This window comes from Aethalodelphis obliquidens, unplaced genomic scaffold (genome assembly GCF_003676395.1).
Source record: "Aethalodelphis obliquidens isolate GAN/ISIS:26980383/991018 unplaced genomic scaffold, ASM367639v1 scaffold41, whole genome shotgun sequence".
Classification (NCBI taxonomy): domain Eukaryota; kingdom Metazoa; phylum Chordata; class Mammalia; order Artiodactyla; family Delphinidae; genus Aethalodelphis; species Aethalodelphis obliquidens.
In genome coordinates, this window is record NW_020837985.1 from 14,963,582 (window position 1) to 14,978,574 (window position 14,993).

The 14,993-nt window shown below is 43.8% G+C and overlaps 1 protein-coding gene across 17 annotated transcripts in view; it reads right to left on the reverse strand.

Annotated features, from left to right (window-relative positions):
- Nucleotides 1–14,993, reverse strand: part of PTK2 (protein tyrosine kinase 2) — a 253,726-nt gene that overhangs the window by 65,871 nt on the left and 172,862 nt on the right. For 12 of the 17 annotated variants that reach the window (XM_027077989.1, XM_027077985.1, XM_027077983.1 and 9 more), the window contains 3 exons: nucleotides 11,401–11,418; nucleotides 4,936–4,992; nucleotides 2,478–2,575 (listed from right to left, as the gene is read on the reverse strand). In XM_027077989.1, the coding sequence (XP_026933790.1) occupies nucleotides 2,478–2,575; nucleotides 4,936–4,992; nucleotides 11,401–11,418 (173 nt within the window). The remainder of the gene's footprint in view (nucleotides 1–2,477; nucleotides 2,576–4,935; nucleotides 4,993–11,400; nucleotides 11,419–14,993) is intronic. The other 5 variants (XM_027077987.1, XM_027077982.1, XM_027077980.1 and 2 more) reach the window with 1 other exon arrangement.

A 14,993-nucleotide genomic window follows, 5' to 3' on the forward strand; every position in this document is an offset into this window, starting at 1 on the left:
CTTTAGATCAAGAAGCCTCACCTCCCTTACATCTCACAGTCAGGTAGATCCAGGTCTAAGATTTAGGTCTTCTGATCAAATTTAGATCCAGGGCTCTTTCTAATGCATTTTGCCTCAAGAGCAGAGTTAAGAGAATTAAGAAGATAAACAATACAGATACAGTTAAAAAAAAAACCAAAAAACTGGAAAAAGAGATAATGGATAAAAATATATAATAAACGATATAGTTTTATATAAGTATAAGGGTAAAAACTTTCAAAACTGAACTTTAAAAAACAGAATCTCTAACAACAATTATCTATTTTCCTCGAAGGAAAGACTTACAGTCCTCCGGTTATAAAAGTAATGATCAGTGTATCCCTAGCGCATGTGTAAAGGATGTGGGAAATTGACAGATAAGGAGACACAGGGGGAAAAATTGCCATTTGCAGTTTCCATATCGGGGGTCACAAAAGGTCAATCATCTGTGCTATTATATCCCTACTAAAGCCATCTCTGTTCACTGTCATTATTCTAGTTAAAAATAGTTTCTTGAACATGTATGTACTGTTATTTTAAACTGTCATTGAAAAATTACTGATCTAATAAAAAAAGACATACAACAGCAAGCGTTGGTCGGGGTGTGGAGAAATGGGCAGCCTCACACATTGCTGCTAGGAACTGAAACTGGGGCAGTTTCTTTGGAAAAAAGCTTAGCAGGTCGGCAGAAAGTTAAACAGTGGCTAGATGACCCAGCAATTCCACTCCTAGACACACATACTCAAGAGAACCGAAAACTATGTTCACACAAAAACTTGTACACGAGTGTTCATAGCAGCATTGTGCATAACAGCCAAAAAGTGGTAATAACCCAAATGACCGTCAACTGATGACTGGCGAAACAAAAAGTGGTCTATCCATACAATGGGATGTTATTTGGCCATAAAAAGAAATGAAGTACTGACACAGGCTACCACGTGGATGAACCTGACAACATTATGCTAATGGAAAGAAACCAATCATACAAGGCCACACACTGTATGATTTCACTTATATGAAATGTCCAGAACAGGCAACTCTAGAGAAAGAGAAAGCAAACTGGTGATTGGCAAGGGCTGGGGAGAGGGTGGAATGGGAAGCGACTGCTAACAGGTATGGGGCTTCTTTTGTCTTTTCTTTCTTTTAAACTGAAGTATAGTTGATTTATAATAGTATATCAGTTTAAGGTGTACAACATAGTGATTCAAAATTTTTATAGATTATATTCCATTTAAAGTTATTATAAAAAAGGTTATCATACAATATTGACTATATTCCCTGTGCTGTACAATATACTCTTGTTGCTTATTTATTCTATACATAGTAGCTTGCACCTCTTAATCCCGTACCTATCGTGCCCCTCCCCCCATCCACTTTCCCCACTGGTAACCACTAGTTTGTTCTTTATGTCTATGAGTCTGTTTCTGTTTTGTTACATTGGTTCATTTATTTTTTAGATTCCACATATAAGTGATAACATAACAGTATTTGTCTTTCTCTGTTTGACTCATTTCACTAAGCATAATACCCTCCAGGTCCATCCATGGTGTTGCAAATGGCAAAGTTTCATTCTTTATTACGGCTGGATAATATTCCATTGTATACATATACATACCACATCTTCTTTATCCACTCATCTGTTGATGGACACTTAGGATGCTTCCATGTCTTGGCTATTGTAAATAATACTACTATGAACACTGGGGTGCGTGTATCTTTTCAAATTAGTGTTTTTGTTTTCTTTGGATACATACCCGGGAGTGGAACTTGCTGGATCATATGGTAGTTCTATTTTTACTTTTTTGAAGAACCTCCATACTGTTCTCCACAGTGGCTGCACCAATTTACATTCCTACCATCAGTGTACAAGGCTTCCCTCTTCTCCACATCCTCGCCAAGGTATGGGGTTTCTTTTGAGGTAAAGAAAATGTTCCAAAATTGACTGTGGTGATGGCCGTACAACTCTGTGAATATACTAAAGAACCACTGAACTGTGCACTTTAACAGAGTGAATTTCATTGTATGCGAACTGTATCTCAATGAGATGATTCTTAAATAAATCATTAAAAAAAATTCACTGATCTCTTTTGGAGGGCAACTTGGGGCAAATTAATGTTCTGTTCTTGAGAATGCAGGTAATTGGGAATGCTGGCTAACTGCTGTTGACTTTGCATCTGTTTGTTATCTATTTGTCAACCGCACCCAAGGGAACAATCATCTGTGGAATCCATTACTGATGACAGAGGCTGGATGAAAGACTAAAACGAATAGAAGACCCAGCTCTCAGGAGCTAATTTTGCCAGTTTTTGGTTTCTGAAAATAGCAAGTGAGTCGACATGCGTGATAAGCTTTATGAAGGACAACTGCAAACACCCTGAAGAACTAAGGACCCGTGAAGACGAACAGGAGCAGCCTACACGTAAGCAGGAGCGGCTCGGCTGCTGTCTGACAGGACTCACCGGGCTCGTGTAAGCGCCTTGGTGCACGTCTCCGAACTGGCCCTCTCCGATGCACCGTCCCAGTTCTATTCTTTCTCTCTGAATCTCATAGTCCCTGGCTGCAAAACATGATCCACACACCAGAAGATACTTCAGTGCAACATCCCCAGTGTAGAAAACACTGGACACACCTCATGTCATCATCATCCATGAGTAAAAACTTCATCGGTGGCACATCATTCTATGAAAATGCTTTAAACAGAGTGGAATTCTCTTAAACAGTATTTTTAAAGGAATTTATGTACCTGTTACAGCACTGCTTGAATTACCAAAATGAGGAGTTTTATACAAGGTAGATTTTTTTCATAGTTTTGAATGTCTGATTTAGCTGATTATCTATTTGATGGTTTTCTAAATAATTGCTCCAAGTTTATGTATGTTTAATTAATATGAGCTATTAGTTCAGGTATTAATATATGAAGGCTAAAAAACAGTTATTTAAAGCAATTATTTTACAAGTAACTAAAGTCTGTAAATATGGAGGGAACAAAAAATTGTCTCATGAGTAGCTTTATAAGTTTAAGAGTTTTCCACTTTATTATGATCCTATCTATATTATTCACGGAGCTAAAAGAGTTTAAAGAGGGAGCTTCTAAAACCTGATTTCAAAATCAGATGACTTGGAATCAAAGTTGAACGTATCACATAATAAATTACAAGTATTTTATATTTTTGAGAGCATGTGCCTCAAATTAATGTATTAAATTGTTATGATTTATACAAAACCAATTATTTAGCAGGCTGTTGAGACACATGGAAAGAAAATACCCACTAGGAACCTAGTGGATGATTCTAATCCAATTAACTGCTTGGTATTTTGATTTCTTCTAATTTGTCAAATTATAAATCATACAGAAAATTCAACCCAAATTTTAGAAGGTTATTTTCCTCTTTAAAATCACTTTAGCTAGTAGTTCCATTGATTTAACAGCATGAGTAAACCAATGAAAAAATTTTAAAATAAAAGTTAACTGAAAACTGAAACATCCCGTTATCATTCCATCGGTTGCAATTGCAAGCAAATGCAGTTATTTTAAAGGAATCCTGTTACCTTCATCTATTCCATAGCTTTCTGTATTGCAATTAAGAGAGAAAAAAATTGAAGACCTTGCTTAGAAATAACTAATAGCAATTAGGTTAACAACAATAAACTCGGAGAGTACGTTTCAATATTTACTTTCTTAAATATTTTGACTATCAACACGGGTCAAAACAGAGGACCAAACACCAAACGCAAGTAACATCCTCGAGTTAACTCAGTGTGATACACCAGGCCTTACACTGCTATCCCATAAATTCCTGTGCGATAACCGCATTTGTGGGGTTTGGAGAAAAGTTAGCTATGCTGGACATTTACCACGCAACTACGAAAATACACGAATAAAGATGTGGATGCTCTGCAGGAATGCACAAATGGCTAACTGGCTAACCAAAACTTTAAACCTAAATTTAAACACTCTTCCAAATTGCTACTGCAAGTCAAAGTAAACACATTTAAGTTTTTCAGCTCTTGCCTCTTTCAAATCACTAATCTGGGAGCTCTTGAAAGGAAGGGTCCACCCAGGATAATGTTTGCCTGAGAGGGCTGGGCTGTTTCTCTTTATTTTGGTAACTCTCCTCAATGTATATGGTAAATCTATTGAGAACCACTTTTAAAATATTTACACAACAGGGTAAAGCACCTGAAACATTTATTTTCCAAATACATGGAGCTCTACTGAAACCAGGACATCAGATGTTGAATTATCAGGCCTCTGAGGCTGTAAGGTGGACTCCTAATTGGGCCTCTTTAAGAGGTAGGGTTAACTTTTTTTTTTAACCTGAGTGAAATTCCAAGGTTGTCTCCAACTCAAGAGCTGTGACTATATACACCCCACCACAAGGGCTGGGGCTCCCAGACTCTCTTCACCAGCAAGCTGCACAGAGGGTGACACTGCTAGGCTGCTGTGGGGGGTGGTCAGTGAAGAGCCCTTCTCTCCCCACACCTCCAACTCGGAGCTGGACGGACTGGACGCGGGCTGCTCTTTGTAATTGCTTAGTCAAGGGCAATAAAAAAATGAAAGTTCAAAGGGGAAATGCAATTCATTAAATGTGTGTATTCAAAGAGCTGTATATATGTGTGAGTATACATATTTAACTTTAAATACTAATTTCCTACAGAGAGGGAATGCTCTAATCATTAAAGGTTATATTATCATAGAGCCAGAAAACAAGATTACAAAAACCCCATAAGTGAACTGACTTATTATAGATATTTGAGTTTCAGGCTTCTGACCTGGCAGTGGGCACATACAATACAGAATTCTAAAGGCTGAAAAGAATATTTCTGTTACTAACTCAATAAGGTCTTAAAAGTAGTTCTAAAAGGACAATAAATACCTAAACCGTTTAAACACGAGATATTTAAAAGTCTACTCACTCGAGGGCATGGTGTAGGTATCTTCCTCGTCGATAATCTCAGCATAGTCATCTGTTTCTGTAGGAAAGGAAACAGAGGTGAAATATTCAACCCCTGGCCTTTAATATAACTTGAAAAGGCAAAATGATCTGCCTAAACCCCCTACCATGCTGACATTATTCTTAAAACACTATTACTCCATTTTTGCTCACACATGAGTCATTTATGGAAATAAAAGTGACATCATGGTCCAACATGTCATAATACACAGACCTGTTCCTCAGAGAGCAAAGAGACTAACAGAGAAAGCCCTTGTGGAAAACAGAAAGACATGAAACAACTGTTTGCACGATTCAAGCCCACCAAGCGGTACTGACTGCAAAGCTCTCCCTCAACTACACCAAATACACGTTTAAAACCACACCGCTGTCTACCAGGATTTCTCCAAACAACACCGGTACCTCCAGAACACAGCTTAGATTTCATTCATAGTTAGACTCCACAGCACAGTCTAGATGTTCTCCTTTAGAAAACAAAACGGCAGGCTGACTTTTGAGGAGATTAACTGGGCTAACTTACTTCATTTGTTCAGAGTGAAAGCAACCCAGGAATTTCTCTCCTGTAACTTTTCACTCAGATATTTAAACAGTATGCATTAATGTCAAAAGGGTAAAAGATGTGCCAAAGAGAATAAAATCAGAACAGCACATTGAAATGAGTTCTTTTCAGACGTAATGTCAAGGAGTTCCAATGTTTCCACTAATTCCTTTCAGTAATGCAGCAACTTAAAGACCCACCACCATATTAGTGGGGGGAAAACCCCTTTCGTAGAAAACACCCACTCACTTGGATAACAATTACACTGAAAAATCACTCAGCTCTTGTCTGTCTTCCTCTTTCTGGAAAGAGGAAAACCTTTAGTAGCTCTATGCACAAGGGTTTAGGCTGATGGGCCAGGAAAGGAGGGGCAGTACTTCCTGATTTATCATCTGAAGAGAGATCGTTTTCCAAATTTAACCCCAGAGAAACTAAAAGCTAAAGAACTAAAAGTTCTTTCTTCTGTGCTGCCATTATTACTCCATTCAGATATTAAAATTATAGAAACAAAGAAAATAGAGACCACATATCGTTTACGGTCTCTAGATATCAACTGTTCTACATACTGCTACGGTAACGACTGAGACCCAATCTAAGAGCAACTGGAAGAATTCATTTCTTGCTTTCTTCTTTTTTTTTTTTTGCGGTACGCGGGCCTCTCACTGTTGTGGCCTCTCCCGTTGCGGAGCGCAGGCTCTGGACGCGCAGGCTCAGCGGCCATGGCTCACGGGCCCAGCTGCTCCGCGGCATGTGGGATCCTCCCAGACCAGGGCACGAATCCGTGTCCCCTGCATCGGCAGGCGGACTCTCAACCACTGCGCCACCAGGGAAGCCCTCTTCTTCTTTTTTTTAAAATTTATTTATTTAGTTTTGGCTGCGTTGGGTCTTCGCTGCTGCGCACGGGCTTTCTCTAGCCGCAGCGAGCGGGGGCTACTCTTCATTGCGGTGCACGGGCTTCTCACTGCAGTGGCTTCTCTTGTTGCGGAGCATGGGCTCTACGTGCGCGGGCTTCAGCAGTTGTGGCCTGCAGGCTCTAGAGCACAGGCTCAGTAGTTGTGGCGCACAGGCTTAGTTGCTCCGCAGCATGTGGGATCTTCCTGGACCACAGCTCGAACCCGTGTCCCCTGCATTGGCAGGTGGATTCTCAACCACTGAGCCACCAGGGAAGCCCAAGAATTCATTTCTTAATTCGTAATCATCATTAAAAGTGATTAAAGTAAAAACAAATTCGACTGGCAGAATGTAAAGTCAATAAATCGGTTCTCCTTTAGAGATTTAGCAAATGTTACCTATTTGTGAGTCCTGTATGCCAGGTGGATAATTTATATTATTCTTACATGTTTATAGGTAATACTACTTTCAGAATTAAAGAAAAAAATTATTTAATCTACCCCAAACCTTACATTCTTTATTCCTAAATTTCTCCCTCCTATCCTGTTCCCAGTGACTACCAGGAAGAGTGAGTGATGGTTCCTAGGCCGGGAGCCTTGCTTTTGTGTAAGGTGAGATGCAATTTGGGGATGGAGGTGGTGTTAAGGCAGAGGCAAGGAAAGGGCTAAGCGGGGGAATGTGCCGGGGCTAAGGCCCCACAGACGGACACTCAGCCACTCACTCTGTCTGCAGTCGGACAAGCTCCCCTCATGCCCCTCCCTCAGAGCACATGCAACTAAGGCTCAATTTCCTGCAACCACAGACCCACCCTTGCTGCCCCCTTTCACACAAAGCACACACCCTTAGAGGCCAAACACATTAGCTGACCCTGAGGGACCGGATTCTGGCAGTGAAACTGCCCAGATCTCTTGCCTCTGCCGCCCTGCTACCAGATTTGCTCCGGAATCTTCAACACCCCCTGCACCTGGCTCTCAGCTCTACTAAGGAGATATCGGGGACCCATCGACTCCGCGGGCACCAAAGTTTCCCAAGGCTGTTGGGGTCACTGACCACCTGTCCCTCCGTCTCTGTGGGTAATGGTATCTGCCACCTGAGTGTCACCTGTTCAGAGACCCATCCTCACCCCCATCACTCTCGATCACGTTGCCTGACATGTTTTGCTCAGGGCCCATCACTACCAACCCTCTGGCGGTCCTCTGGTTCCTCGTCAACCGTGTACCCCCATCCAGAGCAGAGCCCCCAGGGCAGTGGGCCCTGCCGTATGTACCTTGTTTACTGCTGTGTTCTCAGCTTCCAACCCAGGGCCGGCCGGCCCGGGAGGCACCCAGTAACCACTTGCTGAACGAAAGGGAGGAGTGCCCTTCAACAGTGCAGGAGGGGACGGCACTCCCCGTGACCCAGAGGCGAGGAAGCCAGGCCAGCCACAGCTGCATGTCTGGGCGCTGCTCCACCCCAGGAGCCGCTGAACCTGTCTGCGCTTCAGCTGTGCCCTCACGTGCCCAATGAGAGCACGGCCACCTGGTGGGGCCGTCGTGAGGATTACAGAGATGCACGTGAAGTTGTGGTGCAGCCCTGCACAGGACAGGTGACAAACAGGTGGGAGGCTCCTTGGTTCCCTCCTTCTGAGGCCTCTGGAAGGAGCCTTCCTGGTGGGACTGTAAGCGCTTCCCAGACGGCCTCTTCTTATAAAACTCTCAGCAGGGATACCGACTCTGAACCAGCTTCAAGGAGTAAGAATAAAATGGCTCATGTGTCAGAGGCTAACGCACAAAAGTGACGTGGGAAAAACCAAGTTGCATGCACTTGCCTTAATTCACACAATCACAGGAGAAAGTCTGCAGTTTGCTTTCAGTGCTGTGTGAATTCTACAAAAAACCTTTGGGGATTATCCAAGCTCCCTGGGCCTTACTCATGACGACACATGGGTGTGGCTATGGGTACCGTGACGTCACGTGAACTTTTGCTGCTGTGTTCTCCTTGAGTTGGTTCTTATGAAGAAAGGTCAACACTATTGAAGGTACGTGGACCTACAAAGGTTTTACCGTAACCTTCTATATAGGGCTTTCCACGTGGGGATACTCGGCATATTTCTCTAAGAATTCTTGATACTGATTTGGTTCTATCTTCCCTTTTTCCTTCCTGGTTTTTAGGATTATGGGACAGTATGACACTGAGATGAAAGGTACTTTTACATACTCTGGGCCCCTGAAAAACTGGAGTCCACCCTGAAACCACCTGGCCCCCAAAATAATGACATAAAAGAAGGAAAATATAAAGGAAAAGGAAACAGGTTCAAAGATCTCGTCACAAATACAGACAAGCAGGTCTGCACTCTCCACTTGACCAGGACGACAGCTAACGGAGCGCTCGCCCTAACGCCAGACACCGTCACAAACAACTACACATATCGCCATTTAATCCTCAGGGGCATCGTACATGGTGGTACTGTTATCATCATCCCCGTTTCCCAGGCAGGAAGCTGGGAGACCCAGAGGCACCCTGAGTTTCTCACAGTCCCCAGCCACTCAGCGCTCCAGCAGAGCTCCTGGGCCGCCGTGTTCTGGGCTTCGTTCTTTACTATCTCCCAATACGTTTCTGGGGACTTTTATTTGTGAGACCAGATACCTGATGCTTCGAAACCTCGGAGTATTCCCCTAAGGATGTTCTGGGACTTCACCCCCAATATGGGCATCCCTGGAAGGCTTAACTGGGCCTGTGCACTTGGGAGACAATTCTAGGACCATGAGTCAAATATTTCAAAGTAAACGTTTTGAAAAATGGACAGAGACTTCTGAAACCTTGGATAACACTGTAATTTGAAAGGTTTGGTATCACAATACGTGGTAAAATAAAAATGAGGGGAAGACACGTTAAAAGGGCAGAAACCGACAGCTCAGAAATTAGGAGAGAAAGGTACAAAGTTCTCGTTTTAAAACAAAGGAAAAGAGGCCTAGTGAAGTCACTACTGAAACCAGTGACACACGCCTGTCACGCTCCGTCACGCAAAGAGCCTGAAGCCTCCGGAGTCACCGTGAAGGGGTCAGTTTCGAGCTGGAGAGGGACAGAGCAGTGGACGCTCGGCTGTAAACAAAAGGAAGTGCACCGGAGCCTGCAGGACCACAAAGCTCTCAGGAGCCAACCACTCCCCGCGGGGAAGAGGGGGGCCAGGTGATTCCCTCTCCACCTCCTCCACCTGCCCTTCGGGGCCTGACACCGAGCGCTTCTGACGACAGCCTCTGGTCGGCGCCCTGCTGCCCTCAGGAGGCCTGATGAGGTACCACCCCCAGGGCAACACATGCAGTCACGGGATTGCTCAGCAGTTCAGTGGGACCAAGCACCAGCACAGCTTCTCACCACACCTGCACACGTGACCCTGCCGTGAGCCCTGGAGGTGGCGACCAGCTTGTGGGGGCCAGGGGCAGGAGGGCTTTCAGGAAGCCAGGAAGGGCTCCGCTGTGCTCTGTGACCTGCACCGGGGTCGGCCAGCTTTTTCTGCAAAAGGTCTGACAGTACGTATCTTAGACTTCACGGCTCACAAAGTCTCCACTGCAACCACTTAACTCTGCTGTTGAGATTGCAGGGGTGGGCAGACACGTCATGAGTGAACGTGTCACTATGTTCCAGCAAAACTTTACTGATGGACACAGAAATTTGAATTTCACATAGTTTTGATGCCAGGTACTATTCTTTGATTTTACCCCCAACCATTGAGAACTGTAATAACGGTTCTTAGTTCCAGGAGCAATACAAAAACAGAGGTGAGCCGTATTTGGCCCACAGGCCTTAGTTTGTGGAAGTCTCAGCTTATTCACCTGTAAAACGGGGATAATACTACTCACCCTAATTCAAATGTGGGGAAAAGGCACGATGTTTTCTTTAGATAAATAATGTGCTAATAACCACTCGTTAATACACGTTTGTTGACATTTTTATGCTTTCACAGTAGTCCGCACAACAACCATGAAGGCCTGTTACAGGTGAAGACTCCAGAGATGAAGTGCTTTGCTCAAGGTCACCCAACTGGCCAGCTGGTGATGGGACGGGGCGAGGCTGGAGCCTGGGACCTGACCACTCACCCAGCAGCCCTGGACTGGTCACCCGTGTCCTCACCCGCACGACAGCGAGGAGAACACCAATCATGTTCTGAACCCCTGCCGGGAGACTCGCTGGTGAAGGACACGCACGCACATCGGGGGCGCCCACCCAGTAACCACCAAGGAGTCGGCCTGGAAACGAGGCTTGGAGCTGGAAGTCCCAGGAGGCAAGGCGCCTTCCAAGCCACGTTTAGGCCAGACGTCTGACTGCAAGCACTTTGCTCATATGGTGCTCAAGTCGTCGACCAGACACACACGCAAGCACAGACGGACTCTTCAGTGAAAGCGTTATTTCATTTAATCGTGAGGAAAAATGCAACCTCCTTTAATTTTAGTTTATAAACCTCACTCCGTATCGTAAGAGCACAAAGCTTCGTGCAGGCAGTACACAAAGGAAATGGAAAACAAGACACTACACGTGCTTCTAAATTTCTGGTTTATGAGAGTGACAACCTCAGCTGCCTGAGAAATACTCATCATCACTCCTGCTGGTAGTTCTCTAATTATTTTAGGCTGTTTGACTCTCAAACATCACTTTTCTTTCTTTCCTTTCCGCTACCTCACTCCCAAACTAAAAATGACTATTACGTATGTGTGGAGGAGTGTGCAAATTTCTCCCATTTACTGCTGAATGATACCATTTCGACAACTTTTCTTCACCTCTAGAATTCGCTATGAACAGATACGACTTGAATTTACTACTGAGATGTGGTAAAGAAACTGACAGTTACCCTTCCCATGTCAAAGCCCTACATAATTCTGAAGAGATCACTGACTCACACCACGGTTTCTTCATACTTGTTTTGTTGGATCAAAGCCACATTTTGCCTTTCATTAAATACTGAATGATATTTATATCCATGAATAATTATATTAGTAACACAAACATGAAAATAAATATTACCGTCCCCACTAATTTCATCTGCAGATCCGGGTGGCATGCAAAGAAAGGGGGAGGAGAGAGGGGGGAGGGGGAGGGGAGGGGGAGAGAGGGAAAACGCTATTAAAATGACAAGCAAATCAAAGTGTAAGGAAAACACAAAAATTACCCCCCCAGTCTAATTCAAAAGATAAAAGAAGATCATAGGAGTTAGCAAGTTTACTTAAGGGCATTAATGCGAGTTTTCAGCGGTCCACACGTCACCCCAAGTAAATAGCAGTTTAAGTGCGTTTCTGCCGCATTAAGCAAAACTGATTGGATTGCTCCTCACAGTTAAATGTTAAAAAATGACTCTACTTGCCTCGAAAGGAATTTGTATCGTCTTGGAAATGAAAACTATGGGTCATTGACGTGTACCCCACACAATAAGCAGGGAACAGCCCTCAGCAAGCCTCTGCAGGATTCCAGCCTCTCCAAAGAAGCTCAAGGAGTACAGCACCTGAGGCTCTGCGGCGAGCTTCCACTTACAGTTATACAGTGTTTGTAGAAGTGACTCTTCCAATTGTTACAGATAATCTTCCCTTTGCTGGAAAGCTCCCCCCCTTGGCCTCTGCTCTGCAGCACCCTGAGTATCTGCCCCCGAGGCAGGAAAGGCAGACCCCTGGGGCTCACTTGGACCATCCTTCTCCATTAATCTCATGCCAGGTCAGGAAACCCACGAGGCAAAGGTACCTGCCGGCCCCTTTGGTAAAACACTAAGATCCCACCGGGGAAGCCAGGAAGCGACTTCTAGCCCTGTCACGCATTTAAAAACCAGCAAACAGGCAACAGTCTTCCATGAGGAGAGCGGCCCACAGCACCGCTGCCGGCAGTGGACAGCACTCACGGACCCCCAGGACAGGCACTCCCGCTCAGGGTAATCTACAAGCATCTGGTTAGGCTGCTGCCTGGGGCGCTGTGGTTAGTAAGAGTCTGTGCAAAGATGAGTGCAGTACCCGCAGAAGGAGGTTCGTGGGAACAGAAGACCAAAGGGAGAAAGCGCCTAGCTTTCTTAACTTTATGTTGGCAGTGACTGACTCCTTTATAAAGAGGCAGGAGGAGGAAAGAGAAAAACAAACACATTTTAATACAAGAGCAAACTTATATTTTAAGGCATATCAATAAAAACAAATACAAAATTGCAATGCTTTTATGTGACTACTGGCACACTTGATTTCTTAATATAACTGAGTTTTAAGAAACATATTAATATTTTAAAATGCACTTTTCCCTCTTAGGAAAGATTAGCACTAGACACAGAAAGTTTCAGCAAGACATAAAGAGAGTCAGCCAGCTAAGCCTTTACAAAGCCAGCCAAGTAAAGGTACAGATACCTTTAAAATAACAAAACTGAAACAAAATGAAATGAGACAAACAACAAAGACCAATAGATAATTCAAGATTCTTGTGAACATCTAACATTCAACCACAAAGAAAAACATTGCAGAAAACTAGCAGATCCTGATTTGTGAAAGAGCTTTATAAGCACTTTCCCCCAAATCATCAGCAAAGACACAGACCTTAAGTGTACACCTTAAATAAACTGCCTTAACATAAAAAACATAAGGACATCTGAATACATAGGTTGCAAAGCCCCTCCCCCGCCTACCAGCATCCTTTGTTCATTCACTCTCATTCATGTGCTGCAAACTCACTTGAAAGTCAACTCTCTCTGTATGAGGCACTTGCTGGATGAACAAGCACCCAGGACAGTAGAACAGAGAAGAAACAACTGCAGTACGCTAAGGGCAAGAGCAGACAAGTCAAACTAGAGTCAAAACAAGGGATGTACAGCCCTTTAAAATGCAGCGGTGACACCATGTGACAGAAAAGATGCAGTGGGCATGCACAACTTAATTGCAGATCCACAGGGTCCCATCAAGAAAGGTAAGGATTCCAGGTGTGGGCCCAGGGAGAGCAGGGTCAGGATGAAGACGGCAACAACTTACGGCCATCAGTTAGGAACAGAAATGAGAAGAACTGAAACAGACAACGTGGTCATGCTCCCACGGGGTGTGCTGTTATCCCAACAATGTGCACTGTTCCATCTTCCCCCCTTAGCACACACTCAACTTCCTGTGTGATGACTCCAGAGGGCAGCTCCCTGTGTTTTATCGGTTAAGAACACGAAAACAGTGCCCTGTGCCAGGCGGGATGGAATTCCGGATGGGGCGGAGGGGCAACAGCTATAGGGGTCATTGAGATGAAACAAGAACACGGACTGTGGATAAGATAAGAGCATTCTATCAGAGTCAAATTCCCTGGTTTTGGTAAAGACACTGTGACTGTGTAAGAGGATGTCCTTGGTCTTAGGAAATGCACACTGAAACATTTATAAGTAAAGGGGCATACCATGTCTGCAACTTGCTTTCAAATGTTTCAAAAAAAAAAAAGAAGAAGACGACACACAAATGGCCAACAGGCACATGAAAAGATGCTCAACATTGCTAATTACTAGAGAAATGCAAATCAAAACTACAGTGAGGTATATTACCTCACGCTGGCTAGAATGGCCATCACCAAAAAGTCTATAAATACTAAACGCTGGAGAAGGTGTGGAGAAAAAGGAACCCTCCCCCTACACTGCTGGTGGGAATGTAAATTGTTACAGCCACTATGGAGAACAGTGTGGCGATTCCTTAAAAAAATAAAATACAGGGCTTCCCTGGTGGCGCAGTGGTTGAGAGTACGCCTGCCAATGCAGGGGACGCGGGTTCGTGCCCCGGTCTGGGAAGATCCCACGTGCCGCAGAGCGGCTGGGCCCGTGAGCCATGGCCCCTGAGCCTGCGCGTCCGGAGCCTGTGCTCCGCAACGGGAGAGGCCACAACAGTGAGAGGCCTGCGTAACGCAAAAAAAAAAATAAATAAAAATAAAATAAAATACAGAACAACCATATGATCCAGCAATCCCACTCCTGGGCATATATCTGGAGAAAACTCTAATTCGAAAAGAGACACACACCCCAATGTTCATAGCAGCACTATTCACAATAGCCAAGACATGGAATCAACCCAAATGTCCATCGACAGAGAAATGGATAAAGAAGATGTGGTACATATACATACAATGGAATATTACTCAACCATAAAAAAGAATGAAATAATGCCATTTGCGGCACCATGGATGGACCCAGAGATTATCATACTACACGAAGCAAGTCAGACAGAGAAAGACAAATATTGTATGATATCACTTATATGTGGGATCTAAAAAATAATACAAATGAATCTACGTACAAAACAAATAGACTCAGACACAGAAAACAAACTTATGATTATCAAAGGGGGACGTGGGGAGATAAGTTCGGAGTACAGGATGCCCAGATACACACTGCTACATATAGAATAGATAAGCCACAAGGACCTACTGCATAGCACAGCAATTATACTCGCTTTTTGTGATAACCTATAATGGAAAATAATCTGCAAAAAAACCCCTGAATCACTTTGTTTTACACCCGAAACTAACACAATATTGTAAATCTACTATACTTCAATTTTAAAAAAGAAAAAAAAAAGTAGAGGGAAGGAGAAAGCAAGTGGGCCAAAATAGAGACATAGTGAATTTGAGTAAAGAAC